General features: G+C 39.1%; 2 protein-coding genes across 5 annotated transcripts in view; one reads left to right on the top strand and one right to left on the bottom strand.

Moving 5' to 3' along the window:
• Window positions 1-4368: 4368 nt before the first annotated feature.
• Window positions 4369-6341, bottom strand: LOC105389961 (ATP synthase subunit e, mitochondrial). Its single transcript, XM_011561172.3, has 3 exons — window positions 6180-6341; window positions 5718-5874; window positions 4369-4570 (listed from the first exon to the last, which is right to left on the bottom strand). The coding sequence occupies exons 1-3, from the start codon at window positions 6228-6230 to the stop codon at window positions 4527-4529; spliced, it is 252 nt and encodes an 83-aa protein (XP_011559474.1). The 5' UTR covers window positions 6231-6341; the 3' UTR covers window positions 4369-4526.
• A 3853-nt stretch (window positions 6342-10194) lies between these two features.
• The window catches only part of LOC105389960 (glycerol-3-phosphate acyltransferase 3), a 47970-nt gene continuing 37128 nt past the window's right edge, over window positions 10195-21036 (top strand). For 3 of the 4 annotated variants that reach the window (XM_048629935.1, XM_048629934.1, XM_038110564.2), the window contains exon 1: window positions 10195-10373. In XM_048629935.1, the coding sequence (XP_048485892.1) occupies window positions 10221-10373 (153 nt within the window). In that variant the 5' untranslated portion in view covers window positions 10195-10220. The remainder of the gene's footprint in view (window positions 10374-21036) is intronic. The other variant, XM_038110562.2, reaches the window with a different exon arrangement.

Below are 21036 nucleotides of genomic sequence, written 5' to 3'. Positions count from 1 at the left end.
GGTTTTGATGAACATGTGCACCTAACACGCTCCTCCTCGCTTTGCTCGTCGTCGCACCTATTTTTAGGTTTCGATCTCATGGGGTTTGTAATAATTATATTGGTCGTTAACTTTCGATTTTTTGATCATACAATATCGTGATTTTCGTGATGTAGGAGAAAAATACCACAATTTGTACATTTACTACATACTTAATATATTATTTATTAAGATAACATTAGGAGATACACGATTATACATAGGTATAGACGAACATAAATTTGAGCAAATGAAACTTAGGTGTTTAAAGATTGTGCCTAAAGAGTTTTAGACGAAACGAGCCTTATGCCACATAAGTCTTGGCAAAGTGATGGTTCGGCCAAAAAAGTTTAGACCATACGAGTTATGCGAAATGAGTTTTGGTCAATAAAGATTATGCCAGATGAGCGGAACCCAAATGCAACATATCGACACGACGAGTTTTTTTTTTTGCCTGTGGTCTTAATTATACAGCCAGTTTAATATATGAAAAATATATTTAAATGCCATAACACGTCAATTATTGAATTTAAAAAACATCGAATAAGATAAAACACTAATACTTTTAAATAAATAGTGTGGAAAATCATCAAATTAAGCCCAAGTCGAACGATCCGTGTATGGTGGCTTTACAAATTTGACAAAACCGGCAACACTGATAATATTCCAAGATGACGTCACGATCACCCAGAAGTCATTCTGTGTCAATAGCATTTATATTTTATCGAGACTGGCCGTGAGACGTAGGGACTACCGTTTTTGGGCCAATGACAATGGAGTTGCAATGGAGTCTCTATTGGATATCTTCATTGATATTTTTTGTAACCAATAGCAGACTTGGGGCCCTGAAAATAGCCCCCCTTTGATGGTATTTTATGTATTCTTTTAAAAGTATTTGACTTAAGCTAAACAATGATACCAAAACGGTATCTGTACGTCGAGGCAGTCAAGAATTATTGAAAGTTCAAGTTTTGGTATCATTGTTTAGCTTAACTCAAACACTTTTAAATAAATACATAAAAATGCTATCAAAGGGGGGCGATTTTCAAAGTTATTCAAGTAAATGTAAATTTTTGATGATTTTTTGTGTGAAAACTGTTAGATTAGGTGCTTTTAACTTATTTTTTTTATTGGATAGATACGGTTTTGGTATCATTGTTTAGCTTAACTCAAACACTTTTAAATAAATACATAAAAATGCTATCAAAGGGGGGCGATTTTCAAAGTTATTCAAGTAAATGTAAATTTTTGCGCATAAAAACATTTTATTTCATGTCCGTAAGGCGTCTAAATCTCGAGATATGATTTTCTATGAAGAAGAAGAAAAATTTGAGTATCTAAACTTTAAAATGGCCGCTATTTCTAGAATATTGAGATTTTACCCCACATATGGGGGTGTTTTCTCGATGAAATCACTCGCTGAATACACCCTTAAAGTTTGTCGGGTTCGAAAAAAAACACATTGTATAGGGTTTTTTTTGGTAAGTGGCGGTGCTAGCTCTGCTTGCGTTGAACCGTAACAAAATTTCCCACATTTTAAAAACAAATCAGTTTTCTATTTCTTATAAATTTCCTGATACAACCTACGAAATATTTGACATATTGTACAAAAAGTTATACAGGGTGTTAACTTAATTGCGTTGGAGCGGGAAATGGTAGATACAGCTGATGATACTGAACACGATAAGACATTAAAAAACGTATTTTATTTGCTTTAAGCTGACCAACATAAAACAGTTTTATTTAGTACATTTTAAAATTTCATAGTCACCCTATTCAGGTTTAGGTACGTTTGACAGAATGACCATGAACTTGAAAGCCAAGATCAAGGCCAAACAATTCAAAGCCAAGGTCAATAAAAAAGTATGCGTGCATCTGCACCACACTCGTGGAGCCACATCGTCAAGGTACCTACCGAGATTTTGGGTACTCAAAGTACCCAATCTATTGTAGACATTTCATTTTACTCCATAAGTATCACTTTATTGATACACAATTATCTTTTATGAATACAGAACATTTTCATTTTATGCTTCATAACATAGGTCACACGTATTCACAGCACAGCACAACATAAAACGAAATGAGGAACAAGGCTTGGTAATCAAAAGATAGAATTGTAGGTACCTTTTCCCTTTTAGGTAATAATTGTAAAAAATGATTGTAAACAAGTAAACAACAATGACTGACTGACAGACTAGATCCACAGAGAAGGTAATGACTATCATAAATACTCCATGGTTATGATACGCGAGATTGTTATTATTCTACTGGTATTTAAAGTGAGGCCATACTTATTATGAGGATTTCCGTACTATTCGTTATCAAAGACGTCTCAATCGCAAGTACACAACACAAATCGAGATGAGCGAGTGTAAGTAAACCAATTCGTCATTGAAGTAGACCCTGTTATCATCCTGTTATGCATTGTGGTCTTTTAACTTTAGCTGCATACAGACCGGCCAAACGAACGCCAACGAACGGGTTTTATTTATTTATTTTTATTTATTTATTTATTTTATAAAACTTATACTATCATTACAGAGTAACCTAATTCGATAGCAAGCTCAATTTTATTATAATTATAATTAATTTTAACAATGGCAAATCACATACACAATAATACAATAAAAATAACATCTAATCAATAAAATAAATCTAAAATCAACATAAAAGCAATTTTCACACAAACATTTCATTACATATTATAAAAATTATTTTTCCTTAATTTATCATTGTAGCATAAAGCCGACTGTGCAGTTTTAGTAAATTCGTTCAGAGAACAACAAAATATGTCAACTGTCTCTGAGATACAGTTGAGAACGCGGAGGGCGCGGGTGAGCGGGGCGTCCCGCAGCAGGTTTGTGCGCGCGCGCGGCACGGCCAGTTTTGTTGACCTTCGTTGCTCAATCTGCCCCTGTATTATGTATGATAAATGTCCATCGGTGGACGTTCGTTGGGCCGGTCTGTACGCATCTTTAGGTAATAAAAGAAAAATAAAATGTGGTAAGTATCAAGGGTGAATACTAAACGCTTACCTTATTCTGAGTAAAAAGGTTTAATTATTGTTCTGAGCTCCTAGAAAGTCATAAATTATATTCTGTACGATCTATCAAACTTTATGACAATCAGCTGTTTAATTGTTGATTAGTATGTCATTAATCACCATGAATAATTTTAATTTTATTTAATAATTGTTACTGTGAAATTAATTACAATCACAGTTACATCAAATAAATCATGAAAAGTGAAGTTGATAACAAATTTACAGTGTGTGTTCTTTTGCAATCGAATGTCTCATTGGTTATGTGTTTGTGTAGGGTGACCATGTTTTTGATTAAGGTAAAACTTTCCACTTTACTTTAGACTTTAAACATAAATATTCGAGATTCTGATGTTTTTTTTCTTAGAAACGTGCTTGGTTAGACTAATACTAACCCCCATTTCCCGCTCAAACGCATTCTAGTTAACACCCTGTATAAAACTTGATATTTTGCGTGTTTGACTAAAATATTTTTAAGATAGATTACCATTTTTATTAATTTTATTTTCAGATTAAAATAACTGTAGGTATTATAAAACTATTTGGCTTATTGAGATAAAATTAGCCTCATTTAAATGTGAATTTAGTTTAGTTGTATACCTACGTTGTATAGTAACTACTTTTTCCGTAACACAGATTGGTCAAAATTTTCTAAAACTGATAATTCTACAGTTTTTAATTATTTAACAATTTTTGATCCTTTGAACTTATGAGGTGGAAAAAATCTAGGTATGATAGCATAACCATAATTCACCACTACCAACATACAAAAAAAACAGCTATCCGAGGGCAAACCACGTTTTTAGACTTGCCCATCACCTATTTTGAGGTCTGGATCCGCGCCTGGTATGGTGCTGTGCAAATGAATGGGTGGTTAGTTTGACAAGGTAGGAAAGGGTATTCGCTGCCTACTTCAAAACTACCAAGTTGTTTGAACCGAACTGTGTATCGTCGCGATTTCCTCGTCTTTGGAGACCCTACTGTTTCAAATGTGGCTTGATAAGAAATCATAACTTCAGTTTGAAAGCGTTTTTACAAAAACTGCCAAGGCCATGCCCCTCGTCATGCTAATTAAAATTTTCAGAACCTACCTCTAATAACCTACCCTAATCCCTGGTTCCTGGCATGTAGAAGTTGCCGATGATACCGCCAGAAACGGCCGTCATTAGCGAAGATTCCAGGCACCACGGATTAGGAGGTCGGTCCTAGTATGTGTCATATGTGTGTATAAAACGGAATATGCTGATGTATTTAGATACGAATGATGAAAGTAGTAGAAGTTAGAGAAAAACTAAAAAAACACTAAAACTTTTATGGAACTATATTTGATTTAAATCATAATTTACAGTTTAAACAAAGTTGGAATTTTGTTGCCAGGTAAAAAACATGCAATGTGAATGTTTATTAAATGGCAACATTGATGATTATTTTCACTATTGGCTTAGTCTAGATGTTGTTTAGGTATTCATTTCTTGGGCATTGATAATTCTTCCAGGGCCTTCATTTCAGCTGAAACAAGAAAAAAAATTAATATAGGTACTTACATGTTACATTAAAACTGCACTATTCTTAGTACAACTATCATTTGTAATATAAACATTGCCTGTGAGATTAGTGATAAGGCCACCTCTATATTATATATAGAAAGATATCTTTTAGTAAAAAGTTAATAAAAATAACATAGGTGGAAGAATACTTAATCAATAAGTACATAGAAACAAGTTCTCTATTGATTAATATCACCTTGCAGTGGATGTTAAAACTAAGTGTTATCTGTAACTGAGTTGTGTGAAGAAACTTAAATGTATGGGTGACCTTATGGGTGCTTTTCAACCAGAAGTGTGCTATGCTAAGTTGCTATGGATGTGTGATATGCACCAATTATATTCATTGGTCCGCATAGCATTGCACTGGTGGGAAGGGAATTCTATCATCGCAGCATGGTATAGTTTAAAGTTAGAGTTCCTTGGACCTTTTAACTAAGTTTTTAGGTTGACCATAGTTTAAAGTCCCTTCATGCAACTTGGTATTTTATCATATTATTTGGGATGTTTTATCAATAGGGGCAAAGTAGTTATTTAAACCATAGTATATTTATTGATGATTCAACATTATAGTGGTTAGTGATTGCTATGCTAAAGTTTTCAGATTATTTATTAATACTTTTTTGCACAATTTCAAAAGTAGATGTACAATTAGGTGGACTTAATGCTAAGAGCATTCTCAAACAGTCAACCTACAGGAGTTTCAGGAACAGAAAGTAGGGAAGTGCATAAACTGCCTGCCAACCATAGATTTAGATGAACTGTGTTGTCCCTCTATGTCAAAGAACAAATTGTTCCTTAACAGAGAGGGACAAAACCACCTCAATAGCTACAATGTTCTGTAACTTCTCTATGAATAAGGGGTATGGCAGTAACCCTTCAGTCTTGGAAGAGCCTTATGTCCAGCAGTGGACTATTACGGGCTGTGTGTTAGTTGTTGTTTCATACTATAATATATTTTATAGTCATCACCACAACCCATTACATCCCCACTGCTGGGGAACGGGTCTCCTTCCAATGAAGGAAGGGTTTAGACCTAGTCCACCACGCTGGCCAAGTGCGGGTTGGTGGACATAGTATTATATATTTTATAGTATATAATGTATATTTACCAGCAGCGGCGCGTGCCTTCTCTTCCTTTAGCTTGGCGTCCCTCACCACCTTCTCCTTAGCTTCAATCTCACGGATCTTGGTCTCCTTCTTCGATAACCTGTTCTGGTGGAAGGCACCGTACAGCACACCCACAGTCAGGAAAGACCAGCGGCCAAACTGAAATAAGGTTTGCAATGTAAAGTTACTGGTTGATTAGAATAAAGATAAAGATTAATTAAGTAAAAACAATATATTTTTAAGGTTAGAATTTGAGATGAAAGGATTTACAAGATGTGGGTTTAAAAATTCTTAAATAATACATAATAATATAAAATCGTTAGCCAAGGTAACACTTTAAGATAAATAGAAACGGAATAAGTTATTATGATAAAAAAACTAATAGGAAATGTAAAAACACTGTACCGTGTTACATAATGGATTAAGTTTGTTGAAAATCAATGAAAATAAGATCTTGTATTTACCCTGATCAGTGGAGATACTCGCACTGGAGGCCCGTAAGGAAGGTCCGACATTATTGGCCTTTTTGTTTCTGAAAGAAATAGGAAAATATCAGGAGTTTCCTGAAAAACTCCGATCCTATTTTATGGGTCTTAAAATAATGTTGCCATACTCTAATTAAAATTATGATTCTTATTTCAGCTAGTTAAGTTTATGATTTCAGCGAAACACGCATAATGAATAAACTCGGAAAATATAAAAACGCATAATAAAAAACTTATACATACTTGATCAAGAGGCGAGGCGTAGCAAAAGTAAAGGCAAAGTTTCTATCGTATATATTTTTTTACTATGGCAAGTTATGTGTGATTTTGACTTGACATTGACAAGAAACGTTCTGAATTTATTTTTGCAATGGCTAAAGCATAGACTGGGCTAAAGCTAACTAAATATTTTGATCCCATATAATCATACCCACCATGGCATAGCAAACCCAAGATCAAATAAGTAAAAAAGCAATACGTACTTGAACAAAACATTTTCTAAAAATTAATATTAGCTAGAAAAACTTTATTTTCGAACGGCGACATACCCACAGATTAGATTATACTGCTGTAGTGGCACAACCCGCTGTACTGTGATTCCGCTCCGCGGTACTAATATTGGGGAATCACACGAAGTCGTCGCAGGAAGAAACACGAACTTCCGGCGGGCGCTCGAACTTCCGGCGGGCGCTCGGGAACTGGCTCCTTGAACGTAGCCATAGACACTCGCCCGCCTCTTGTTTTCCCCGCTTAGATTTTTCTTCTCAATTGTAAAATTGCTAATTTTGTAAATATTTGTAATTTGTTTCGGTCCACAATATAACAAAGTAAATTGATTATCAGTCCTTCATTTCATACGCTCCCGCTTCTAGATTACAGGCAGACTGACAAACCCACATTGGTGACCCACGACCTGGACAAGAAATCAACCTTCAAGAAACAACAAAATGGCCACGCAAAACGACGGCGAAATACTCGGATCTCCAAGCGGCAATGGCGGCGGACTCGGCAGTGGTCCAAGTGAAAATTCCATAACAAACGCAAACGCAAGTAACGTGCTCGCTGGTTCAAGTGAAGTTTGTCGTGTGAGTGTACGCATTCCTCCATTTTGGCCCGATGATCCTGAGGTATGGTTTGCACAAGTTGAGAGTCAGTTCATATTGTCTGGAATTACTCAAGATTCAACTAAATTCCACTTCGTGTCGTGTCAACTGGAACAGGAGTACGCCCGGATCGTCAAGGATGTGATTGCCAAGCCGCCACCCACAGGCAGGTACGATAAGCTTAAATTAGAATTAATAAGGCGCATATCAGCATCACGGGAGAAAAAGACGCTTCAGTTAATGCAACACGAAGAGCTCGGCGATAGAAAGCCGACTGAATTCTTGCGTCATCTCCGGCACCTAGCAGGCCCCAACATGCCGGATGATTTTATCAGAACCGTATGGTCTAGTCGCTTGCCCCCACATGTGCAGCCTATCGTAGCATCACAGCGTAGAGTAGACCTGGATGAGGTGGCGGAACTCGCAGACCAGATATGTGACGTGGTGCAACCCTCACACGTCGTCGCTAGCACTTCAGTCAGCGTTCCAGCCGCCAGCGTTGCTCCGTGGGAAGCGAGAATCGAAGAACTGTCTCGTCAAGTGGAAGCGCTAGTAAAGGTACAGTCCCAGAATCGTCCTTTCCAAAGAAACTCCAACAGGCGTAATCGATCCAGATCAAACTCGCAACCCCGACACCGTCAGCGATCACGATCCAGAGAGTACCCTGAAGGACACTCATACTGCTGGTACCATTTCCAATTTGGGCCAAAGGCAAAGAAATGCTCAGACCCGTGCACTTATAACTCGGGAAACGAGACGGGCAGCCACTAGAGGCGGCAAGCATCTGCCCTATCACTACAGGCCGCCTGTTCATAACCGACCGGAAGTCCAAGATACGCTATCTTATAGACACGGGTTCAGACTTGTGCGTTTTCCCTCGGTCAGCTGTTCGGGTGCCTCATCAGACAAGTGCTCGCCACGCCAATTCAGATACCTGGATTTCATCGGCCAGTTCAGCACGGACATCAAATACATAGCTGGTAGAGAAAACGTGGTAGCCGACTCACTCTCTCGTATAGAGGAACTATCATCAACTTCCATAGATTACCAGTCCTTGGCTCAAAGCCAAGAAGGCGACGCTGAGCTACAAGACCTGCTGCAGAAAGGTTCGGCCCTAAAACTAGTCAAAGTTACAACTCCACACGCAGATCTACCTGTCTACTGCGACACTTCAACGGACGATCATCACCAGCGGCCGTACCTCACACCATCTTTCCGGCGCATCGCATTTGACACCCTCCACAACCTCAGTCATCCTGGTGTCAAAGCAACTGTCAAGCTGGTCACACAACGATTCGTATGGCCAGGCATAAGAAAAGACTGCCGACAGTGGACCAAAGAATGTCAGCAATGCCAGCGTAGCAAAATTCAAAGACATACTTCAGCACCTCTGTCTCAATTCAAACTGCCTTCTGCACGATTCCAGCATATCCACATGGATATTGTTGGCCCCTTAACTCTTTCGAATGGTTACAGGTACTGCCTCACGATAGTCGACCGCTTTACTCGTTGGCCTGAGGCGTACCCCCTCGCTAACATCACTGCAGACACCTGCGCAGCTGCCTTCGTCTCTGGGTGGATCGCGCGCTTTGGTGTTCCTGAGCGCATCACCACCGACAGAGGGCGCCAGTTCGAGTCCCGGCTCTTCAAGGAAATCGCAGCCTTGGTGGGCGCTACCCATCTCACCACCACAGCATACCATCCTGCAGCCAACGGCCTCGTCGAGAGGCTACACCGCCAGATGAAAGCTGCAATCGTCTGCCACGACAACCCAAGCTGGACAGAAGTTCTTCCTCTCGTTCTCCTCGGCATCCGCAGCGCATGGAAGGAGGACGTCCAGTCTTCAGCAGCCGAGCTGGTCTACGGGGAACCACTCCGACTACCCGGCCAGTTCTTCTCCACATCAGACGACGCGCCCTGTGACGTCCCGGACTTCGCATGCAGACTCCGCAGACATATGAACAAGCTCGCACCTCAACCTACAGCCTGGCACTCCAACAAAAGACCCTTCTACATCCCGAAGGATCTCAGCACAGCATCCCATGTGTTCTTGCGTCAGGGTCCAGAGCGACGACCACTTGAAGCTGCATACCAGGGACCATACCGAGTACTGAAGAGGAGTCCCAAACAATACACGCTCGACGTGAAAGGAAGAGAGCTCACCGTCAGCATAGACCGTCTGAAGCCAGCATACATCATGAAAGAAGATGTCAAGACGTCTCAGACCACACTCCATCAGAGCAAACCTCCACTCCAACCAACGCAACCTCCACTCCAACCAACGAAGCCTCCACTCCAACCAACGAAGTCTCCACTCCAACCAACGAAGTCTCCACTCCAACCAACGAAGCCTCCACTCCAACCAACGAAGCCTGCAATCCAGCCAACCAAGCCTGCAATCCAGCCAACCAAGCCGGCACTCAAGCCAGCCACAGCAACGATGCCAGAGAAGAGGACCAGGAGTGGACGAGTAGTACGATTCCCGTCGCGGCTACACACCATCGACCGTAGTCACGGTCTCGGTGGGGGAGTATATGTAGTGGCACAACCCGCTGTACTGTGATTCCGCTCCGCGGTACTAATATTGGGGAATCACACGAAGTCGTCGCAGGAAGAAACACGAACTTCCGGCGGGCGCTCGAACTTCCGGCGGGCGCTCGGGAACTGGCTCCTTGAACGTAGCCATAGACACTCGCCCGCCTCTTGTTTTCCCCGCTTAGATTTTTCTTCTCAATTGTAAAATTGCTAATTTTGTAAATATTTGTAATTTGTTTCGGTCCACAATATAACAAAGTAAATTGATTATCAGTCCTTCATTTCATACGCTCCCGCTTCTAGATTACAGGCAGACTGACAAACCCACACTGCGTTTAATCTGGGGCGAATTGACGTCGATTTTTTTTCGTCAGTCGTCAAAATGGCGTTCATAATGTCGTTTGTGTCGGTGGCGATATCAATTCTTTACACGCCGTTTCTTCTTTTAATTCTGTGCATAATATTCCTCGCGTCAATTGGAAAATCTCTGGGAGTCCGACGTCTTTACGTGAACATACTCCTCAAACTTTTCGAGGTAAGCCCTATTTAATTATGATATCATATGTTTCTGGCGGTCGTGTAGTCAACTTACTAATTTATATCCTGTAAACAGAGAGGATATTCATTATGTTTCGGAGTTTAATCTTATCTTTAGAGGTATTTTCAGTAAAAAGTGTAACGTTTCTGCGAATCTGTCAGAATTCTCAATCGATAACTAAGTTAGGTTATGTGGATATGTTTTGCACATTATTTGGTTCTACGTCTTGATATTTCTTTCGTCCCTCCTACGTATTTAACGCACTTATAGTGGTCCCATGACTCATATATAACTTTTTCATCAATAATTTTGGCTGTATGTCTGTTTACAAGCCATTTATACTCTGTTTTGTCCCTCAATTTCGTCATGATGACATTTCGTTTCTGTTTGTTTTCATTCTGAAGAGGGTTGTTGTCAGATACAGCCCTAAATGAAGTGTGTCTGTTTGTTTGTTGGTATAAGATTGGTATTTAGAGCTATGCAGAGTTTTACAGTCTGCAACCTTCAAAAATTATAATGTGAGTTACTTAATGGTTGGTTAAGGGAATAGCAATATTTTTCACAAAACACATACCCAAGACCCAAAAACAAATATCTGTGCTTGAGGAAATATCTAACTCAACCAGGGAGACTTGGAATAGAAAGTGAAACCCTTGGCACACAGTTTTTTTAAAATATTATAGGTAGAAGCTAGTACAGAAGCTTCAGAACCCTCCTAATCTTTACTTTAAAAGGAAAAACACATAAAGCCACATAATTTTACAAAAATCTGTTGTTAACCTCACTCACCTATATGCAGCGTAGAAGATAGCAACAGATATATTACATATTTGTCATTAGGAAAATCACCAAAGAAAATGATATTGTGCACTCGTAAATAACAAATTAAGGTCATAGATAAATGAAATAGGATAAATGTTGTGCATAATATTATTATGATTATCTGTGCACATTCTAACCTTTGCCATTATAATTTATAACTACACAGTCATATAATACAATATTAGGATGCATATTTACCTAAATTCAAAACTTTAGATGATTCCAATAAACTCGTATTGCAATTTATTATATGTAATTTTTTAGCAACTTTAGGGGAATGCTAAAAAAAACAATTGATCTTGAAGTCTTGAGAACAGTGCTTGTTTTTAAAATCTATAAGAGTCCGAGTATCAGTATAGTGTATAGTATTATAATTATATTTTTATAAACACTCACACCTTGTAATAATGTACCTACTCCCTTGCGGGGTAGGCAGAGGTGCATTGCTGCACCCACTTTTCGCCAGTGTTTATGTTAGTCCCAATGTAATGGGGGGCGGGCCTATTGCCATTTTACAGGGACATCCAAGACTGTGTTTAAACAAATATCTGCCCCAGCCGGGAATCGAACCCGGGTCAGTTGTCAGGGTCACTAACCACTACGCCATTCGGTCGTCGTAGTGTATAGTACTAGATCAATGTATTAACTACATATTACTATACATTATTGATCAGAGCAAGAGACCTCAGTAGGTCACCTACACTCTTGATGACATAATTACAATTCTCGTTAGGTCTTACCTGACCGGATCGTCATCAGTGCCAACCAGTGCTAATGACCTAGCTCTGTAGGTATACTGCACTTAACTTCAATTTATGTTGGTTTTCGAACCCGCATCCTTGGCGTGAGTACTCTTTATCCGACTGAGTTACCACCGCTGCAACCTCATGTGTCGTGCGCCACCATCATACTCCTAGCCCTAGCACGGGGCGCAAGATGTAATAAAACTTTCTCCAAGTCTTTTGCCCAGTGCTAGGCCTTCAGGAAAATATCACCATCACAGAAAATATAATGCTTCCATCTTGCCACTTTGCACCGGTAATGACTAAAGGCTTATGCGGAGACGCTCGTGCCGTCTCAAGAGCTCATTTCAATTCCACTGCATAGCATAGTTCAGTGGATGTATACTGTGACTCACTGGACCGGCCAAAAATTGACGATGCAAATACAGTGGAGTGCAATGAAAAAGGTCCACAGACAAAATGCCGAAACAAAGTGACCCCAATTTTTTAAACATTTATGGACACAATATTTACGTTTTACGCCCTTCCACCTGCACACGGGAAGACTTACTCCAGGCCAACCAGAATGCTATCAAAGTTGCTTCTTTTTGATATGGACTAATTTAAAAATTCGCATGTTCACTGACACGAAAGAAGAAGTTGGTAAAATTCTGATGCGCTATTAAATGTACTTCTAATATTTGAGACGGCTTCATAAAATAGCTCCGTTTCGGAGTAATTTGGTGCTCACTGGAACTTTTTCATTGCTTGTGAATGAATGCATTTAAAATAATAGTAAAATTCCACCTAGGAACTCGCTTGCCTTTTAATTTATGGTTTCGAAACGAAAGTAGTGGAAATATTATTAAACATAGGCAAATCGCCTTGGATTGCGTGTTCCGATCGCCGCCATATTGCTCAATAATCATAGATATTAGGAACTAGAGTCCAACAACGCTAACTACGCGACGGGTATGGGGGATAATTTATTTAAGTAGTAATCCTAAAATTAATGTATAAAAGGTATTAACTAAGATACTTAAGCGTCCACCTTTTGGCATCGTAAGCAACAGACAAACGACGACGTAGAAATTCACACAAGTTCGACCACTTCATCGGCATTTCCAACGCCGTTTCCCCATACCTAAATAAATATAAATAAATATGTGGGGACATCTCACACACGGCCATCCGACTATCCGACCCCAAGCTAGGCAGAACCTGTGTTATGGGTGTCGGACAGCTGATATATCTACACAAATACATAGATACTAAATATAAATATCAACACCCAAGACCCGAGTACAAATATCTGTCTTTAAACTAATATCTGCCCCAGCCGGGAATCGAACCCGGGACCTTCGGCTCAGTAGTCAGAGTCACTAACCACTACGCCATTCGGTACCTACATTTACGACTATCCGTTTGGTCCGATACGTACGGTACCGATAGATGGACGATACCTTTAGGAATTCAGAGGATTAATAGTATGCTATGCATTCTAATACTGGCAAGTGATGAGTGATTAACCCTTATGGTTACTGCTATCCTCTGAAGCCATCGAATATCCTGGTCTTCCTAAGAACATATGCATTACCTTGGTTAAAAACAAATAAAACGTAACAAAAATAATGCCATAAATAAAACATAACCTGTATTTAGATATAACCCGAAATTATTACAGTATCTTTATGATGTAAATTATTATTAATAAATTAGGTATTGATTATCTTATCAAGTTATCGTTATGAAATATTGAACATAATTATGTGAAATGTACTTTGTGACTATTGTGAGCTTGTCTTTCTATACAAATGTAACTTTGACCATTGACAAAAGAATAAAGAGAGGACATGCCATATCAACGAAAAAAATGCGCTTACCTAAACTTTGGTGTCAATTAAAATGGCGCCTTTTTTCTTGAAAAATGTAAACAAACAAATTGTTTGACAGCTGAAGTACCTTGTGTTTGGATGTCAATCTTGGTCAATCAACATGGCGACCGATCGCAATGTTGTAATTTTAGGCAAAGACAAAACTACTGTTGTCCTTTTTTACGTACGATAACACCAATAAGTTAAAATGAGACGACGATATATTTTTAAGTACCGATTTTTATGCCAAGTCCTCTTTATTCTTTTGTCAATGAACTTTGACAAAGAACCTATTTTGACAACTTCAAAATTTTCAAAGTAGAAAAGTCTTCGATCCGTTAGGTAAGCGTCCACCTTTCGGCGGATCACGCATTGCATTTAGTATTCTTTGTAAATTCACACAAGTGCGTCCACTTCATCAACACTGTTGCCTTTTCTCTACAGGGTGTTGCAAAAAGGGTATACTAAGCCGAAACCTACATGTGCAGCATGGTATATCTAAGCCTGAAACTGAAATCAGAATTTGAAAATTCGCGAAAAAAAAAATTCATTTTCCATAGAAACTTTGTTGGTCACGTGACTTTTTACTGCATTTTGCAACACCCTGTATATACATTTATGAAAATCCATTAATTGCGGTACGACCCTCAGAAGAACTATTAATGCACCTATTTTATCACTGCAATTACGTACTTCCTATTCCTATTCCTATTCTCTGTGGGGGTGTAAGTACCTGCACCTGGCTCTCTCGAATGGAACCTTTGTGCATATCCCCAAGGTCGAAACTGCCTTCCTAAGCTGGACCATTTCCCACCACGCTGGTCCACTGCGGGTTGGTGGGTTCACATATCTAGATGTGCTAGATCTAGATATGCAGGTTTCCTCACGATGTTTTCCTTCACCGTAAGAGCGATGGTATACATTGTACTTAAGTTAAAAGAACTCATTGGTACATGTCAGCGCCGGGATCGAACCCGCATCTCTGGCGTGAGAAGCGGGCGCTTACCCGACTGAGCTACCACCGCTCTTATTAATTACGTACTTAAAATAATATGTTGGCAAGCCCTAATAAAAATGAGTTGCAAATATTTCGCAACGCCACCGTTTTACCGCCATGTTGTAAGATGCTAACAACCTTTGCCTACTGAGATTATCGAACGTTCTCCCTTCTACAGACAGGGGTGTTGCAGATCCTATGCACATACATAACAACTAGACGACCGAATGGTGTAGTGGTTAGTGACCCTGATTACTATGCCGTAAGTCCCGGGCTCGATTCCCGGTCGGCGCAAATCAGACTAAACGCCCATGCTTTCATTCTGGAGCCAGGCTATTTGGCAGAGGGCCTTTTACAGTAGATTTTCTTTTATTTACCGGGAAATTGGATTCGCTCTTCAATGATGGCACTACCCCAAAACGAAACGAATGCGATAAGTGGATTTAGAAATGCATACTATTAAATCCCCAGCAAAAATGATCAAGAGATACACAAGTCTATTCGATTTCAACTTATTCTTATTACAGTCCACTTTTCAAGCGTAAGTATATACAGGTGTTGCAAAAAGGGTATACTAAGCCGAAACCTACCTACCTTCTCCATACTAAAAAGTCACGTGACCAACATAGTTTCTATGAAAAATGATATTTTTCTGCGAATTTATAAATGCTGATTTCATTTTCGGATTTAGATATACCATGCTGCACATGTATATTTCGGCTTAGTCCTTTTTGCAACACCCTGTATAAAAATACATCATATTAAATGTTAGATTTTAGGTAGGTATAATACAAAGGTCTGCCGATATCGTTAATTAAGTATTTATGATCTTATTTTCGGATAATATTCGTTATTGTGATAGCGTGACCGCTAAGTCACCTTATCGCTTTGAACGGATTTTTGGACTTTGATGTTTTGACTTTATGACTCAAGATATTATTCGTTTAGTGAAAATCTTTCAGGAAAATGTTTTTTATTAACTTAGTTGGATATCTGTAGGGTTACCGCCACCAAAACAATCCTTGCAAATTCGCTCGCTTGCAAAATGTGACGTAACTTGTTTGGATCTGACAGACGCCGCCGCTCATGTATTGTATCTAAAATTTCGGTGGTTTTACGGTAGCTAGACTAGCTAGTTGGGGTTGGTAGTAGGTCGCAGCGGAGGGCGTCCCACGGTGTCGAATTGTAACCTATTCTCTACAAGGGTGTTAGTGCCTGCACTTGGATCTCTCGAATGGATCCCATCAGCATATCATCAAAAGATAGTGGTGTCCAATAGAGAAGTCATCCCCATCTAGATTTCGGTTCATCGGCAGATATCACCACTGCTACATTGTACATAATGACTTGTTATAGCCTTGTAGGTCACCTCTAAACACTGTTTTATCGGTTATCGAATTATGAGCCTTTATCAAAGATCTAACCGTGTGCCGAGCGTGAATTTTGATAATTGTGTGTGGATGTTTATAACTACTGTGTGGAATTTATTATCAGTGACTTTCCCATTTATCGTTTTGTTTCTTCTTATAGCCTCCTGACCCCGAGAGGTATAAATGTATACACTGTTATTAATTTTTTTTAAAAAATTGGCTGTTTAATTCCGTCATACTCGAAGGCACAAGCCCGGAGGCATGGAGCAGAAGTGTAGTGACTTTGTTCTTCAAGAAAGGCAACAAAGCCCTATTGAAGAATTATAGACCCATTGCACTTCTGAGCCATGTGTACAAGCTGTTTTCGAGAGTTATTACGAATCGTCTCGAGCAAAGACTCGACGACTTCCAGCCACCCGAACAAGCCGGGTTCCGAAAAGGCTATAGTACCATAGATCACATACACACGCTTCGGCAGGTTATACAGAAGACCGAGGAGTATAATCTACCTTTATGTCTAGCGTTTGTGGACTATGAGAAAGCCTTTGATTCTATTGAGCTCTGGGCGATGCTTCAATCCCTTCAGCGGTGCCATATAGACTATCGCTATATCGAGGTGTTGAGATGTATGTACAATGCTGCCACAATGTCAGTTCGATTACACGAACATAGCACAAAACCGATCCAGTTGCAAAGGGGCGTGAGACAGGGAGATGTTATTTCTCCGAAACTGTTCACCTGTGCACTGGAAGATGTTTTTAAGCTTGTAGAGTGGAAAAGACTGGGCATTAACGTCAATGGCGAATATATCTCTCATCTACGATTTGCTGATGACATAGTTATTATGGCGGAAACGCTGGAGGAGTTAGGCGAAATGCTCACAGACCTCAATGATGCCTCTAAACAAGTTGGGCTGAAAATGAACATGGACAAGACAAAGGTCATGTCGAACGAACATGTTTCATCATCGCCCGTAACTGTAAGAGGTGTCACCATCGAAGTTGTTGATCAGTATCCCTACCTAGGACAAGTGATCCGATTAGGAAAATCCAACTTCGATAAAGAGGTAGCTCGTAGAATCCAACTCGGATGGGCAGCGTTCGGGAAATTACGACACATCTTCACTGAAAACATACCTCAGTGTCTGAAAACAAAAGTTTTCAATCAGTGCGTGTTGCCAGTGATGACTTACGGAGCCGAGACGTGGTGCTTCACCAAAGGGCTTATCCACAAGCTCAGAGTTGCTCAGCGTGCTATGGAAAGGGCTATGTTAGGCGTGTCCCTGCGAGATAGGATTCGTAATGAAGAAATCCGCAGGAGAACTAAAGTTACCGACATAGCCAAAAGGATTAGCACGCTGAAGTGGCAATGGGCTGGCCACGTAGCCCGCAGAGCCGACGACCGCTGGAGTAGAAAGGTTCTGGAGTGGAGACCCCGTGTCGGCAAACGGCGTGTCGGTCGCCCCCCAACCCGTTGGTCTGATGATCTGCGGAAGGTAGCGGGAAGCCGCTGGATGCAGATGGCGGGTGACCGTTTGGGGTGGCGATCGTTAGGAGAGGCCTATGTCCAACAGTGGACTACGGAAGGCTGAGAGAGAGAGAGAGAATTTTTTTTAAAAATTAAAAAAATTACTACTGAACTGTTTTGTCACTTTGTCAATGAACAAATTGTTTAAGGGATAGGTACTTTATAAAACTTTAAAGGAATAACAGGGATACTCCATAAAACTTTTAATATAGGTATTTTTAAACTATATATTATATTTTTTTTCAATGTCCTACTCATAGCACGCCAGGTGTCAGGAGGATAACAGTAAAATGAGCTGATTTGAATATTTAGGTTAGTTTCCCTACAGTGTCTGTCGTATCTTTCCATTCTGTATACAGGGTATCCCGTAAATAGTGGACCAATCTAAAGGGGGTTACTCAGGGGGTCAATCTGAACAACTTTTGGTCTATGGCTCTTGGAAAAAGAATTTGCAATAAGAATTGTTTATAGTAAAAAGTCACTTCACCATCAAAATTTCTATTTACTCACAAGCGTATTAAAGTATCTGGGGTAGTCTGATCAATTCATTATTTGGTTACCACACGTGAATACGCCCAAATGAAAACAAAATTAATAATAATATTAAAGACAATGCGAAATGGCAACACACAAATGACTGTATAAATATTTCACCACAACGTCACAAAAGAGTGTTCCTAAGTTCTTTTGTGAGTGTGTGTGTGTGTGTGTGTGTGTGGCACAGGCCCTGAAAAGATAATTAATTACACAGTTTTGTTGCTAACAATAACATTATGTAGGTAGGTGTACATACATTCGTACAGATAGCTTATTATATTTTTGTCTGTTTGTTGACGACGTAAAGCAAGCCGCTTAGTTGATGCGTCACTCGGGAAAACTCATTTCTCATCATTGTTTTAGGTTATAAACTTCGTTCAGGTTGTCCATTTATTTTCCAAAGGTTTTTTTTTATACGATGACTGTGTCTACCTAATGCCTATTAAGTTAAGCGTCACCTATCGGTATAGTTCGTATCGCACCAAACGGATTTTCATAAATGTATGGAGAAACGGCGTCGGCAATGCCGATGAAGTGGACGCACTTGTGTGATTTTCTATTCAAAGAATATTTATTTGATACTTTATTGCACAAATATGAAATATAAGTGTACAAAAGGTGGACTTAATGCTAAAAGCACCACCTACTACTTCTACCAGCCAACCTACAGGAGGTACAGAAAAACTAGTAGAAAGGTGCAACAAAAAAAAAAAGTAGTTACTAAATTGAAAAAGCAAAAACAAAATAAGAATACTGAATGCGATGCGTGCGATGCCGATAGATGGACTTAATATGTATGTCCAAAGGTACTTAATACAATGACTGTATTTGCATAATCCATATAAAGACCAAATCCTTATCCTTATCAGCTTCTGAACCAAATCAGCTGGACCGTTGTCATGCAGACAGTTATCAAAGATGGCGCAAGTACAATTGTCGATAATCCGCTTTAATTATGAGATTATAATGTTGATATTGCATCGGTTTTGTCGGCCAGACAGTGTGGTTTGGTGACCTATGGCCGGTTTTTGTTTCTATAGTCTATGTAGAGGGATTATCGAATCAAGTTCGAAATAGCGTTTTTTGCTGATAGTACCTACTTAAAAGAATACACCTAAAGCAGTTTGGTAATAATGTAAAAAAAAAAACTAAAAATGTTTCAAAAAATAATTGTTTAAACATTATGTAATTTGAAAATAAGTGATAAGTAATTGTATATTATTATACTGTCTAATTCCGTAGTGGATTATAAAATGAACAACAAACACAATTATTATGAAGTTTGAACTATGATCAAGTCCGCATGAGCTGAATGTAGGTCAGTAGAGTGACCTCACAAGATTACGTTACTCATGCTTATGTTATTTTATTGTACCTACTACCTAGTAGAAGCTTTCCCTGCGATTTTCGTATTAAGGTAAGCGTCCGCCTATTGATAGACAGAAAGAGCCCCCCTTATCCGAACGGAGAGTAGTTTGTAAAAATTGACGTTCATCAGAAAATTTTATATTTTTACGATGAATAAAAAATTTTGAGTTTGAGTTTGATATCTACGTATCGGACCAAGCGGATTTCCATAAATGTACGGGGAAACGGCGTCGGCAATGCCGATGAAGTGGATGCACTTGTGTGAATTTCTATACAAACAATCAAGTGACAAACATACAGCCTGGCTGGAGCAGAAATATTTTTGAAATTTTGTATAGACCTTTTATCATGGTATCTCTATGATATTTACCTATGTAAACATAAGATGACGATTGATAATAATTTATATTTAATAGATGTTTACTAAAATAAATTAAAAACTAAAATAAACCGGCTAAAATAATTATTGACTTTCCATTATATTATTAACACACGCTCACAAACATTGGATTATAACCTTTTTCTTTTGCGTCAAGTCAATTATCAAAATTTAATGATGATGTGATGATCAGCGTGTGATGGGCGTGTGTTTTGTGAACTCTGTAAAAACATACAGACAATTCTCAATCATAATTTGTGCAGTTTTTTTGCTAGGTTAGACTTGTTTTGTGAATTATTTTGTGACTTTGTTGTTTATACTTTTTGCTCAGTGCTTTGACACCTTTTAAACTATACGTTAGCTTTTTTATGTAAGGTTAATAAGTCATGGTCACGTAATATAAATAATGTAGCCAATAGTCATTAAATAGACATTCATAAATATAGCCTTGTAATATTGTAACTTAGGTACTCTCCTACCTACATAGGCAATAAGGCACCCTTTAGAAATACATATTATTAAACTGGTATACATATCGTTTTTGCTGACTGTTCCTAACATTACAAATATTAGTTTTCGATAACATTACTATGTTTTGGACAGGGCTAAATTGCGTCCGGAAATATGTAGGAATATGCAATGCAAATATTACGATGAGTTCATGTGATGAGAACACACTGATAAGAAGTCTTGAGATCACCCTCCTAATACACTCGCAAGCAATGAAAAAGTTCCAGTGACATAGCACCAGATTACTCCTAAACGGAAAATCCTAACTAATATTATAAATGCGAAAGTAACTGTGTCTGTCTGTCTGTTACTCTTTCACGCCAAAACTACTGAACGGATTAGAATGAAATTTGGTATACAGATGGTCTAGACTCTGGGAAAGAACATGGGCTACTTTTTATCCCGGAATTCCCACGGGAAAACTTTTTAAGGCGAAGCGAAGCGCGCGGGAACAGCTAGTACTTAATAAACGCAAAAGTTTTAGGTGTGTGAAGTTAGCAGCCTAAAATTAGCAGCCTTTGAATACCCGACCAAATTAAGATGGTCACTTCAGT

The sequence above is a fragment of the Plutella xylostella genome, chromosome 24, assembly GCF_932276165.1.
Source record: "Plutella xylostella chromosome 24, ilPluXylo3.1, whole genome shotgun sequence".
Classification (NCBI taxonomy): domain Eukaryota; kingdom Metazoa; phylum Arthropoda; class Insecta; order Lepidoptera; family Plutellidae; genus Plutella; species Plutella xylostella.
Note: the sequence above shows the minus strand (reverse complement) of the source record. Positions and strands in the feature narration are given on the sequence as shown.

What these genes read in the sequence shown, in the direction of transcription:
- LOC105389961 (XM_011561172.3), bottom strand. Translation starts at nt 6,230, where the DNA reads ATGTCGGACCTTCCTTACGGGCCTCCAGTGCGAGTATCTCCACTGATC. An exon ending in GAGTATCTCCACTGATCAGG is followed by an intron (nt 5,875 to 6,179) that starts GTAAATACAAGA and finishes ACCTTATTTCAG; the next exon opens with TTTGGCCGCTGGTCTTTCCT. An exon ending in GAAGGCACGCGCCGCTGCTG is followed by an intron (nt 4,571 to 5,717) that starts GTAAATATACAT and finishes TTCTTGTTTCAG; the next exon opens with CTGAAATGAAGGCCCTGGAA.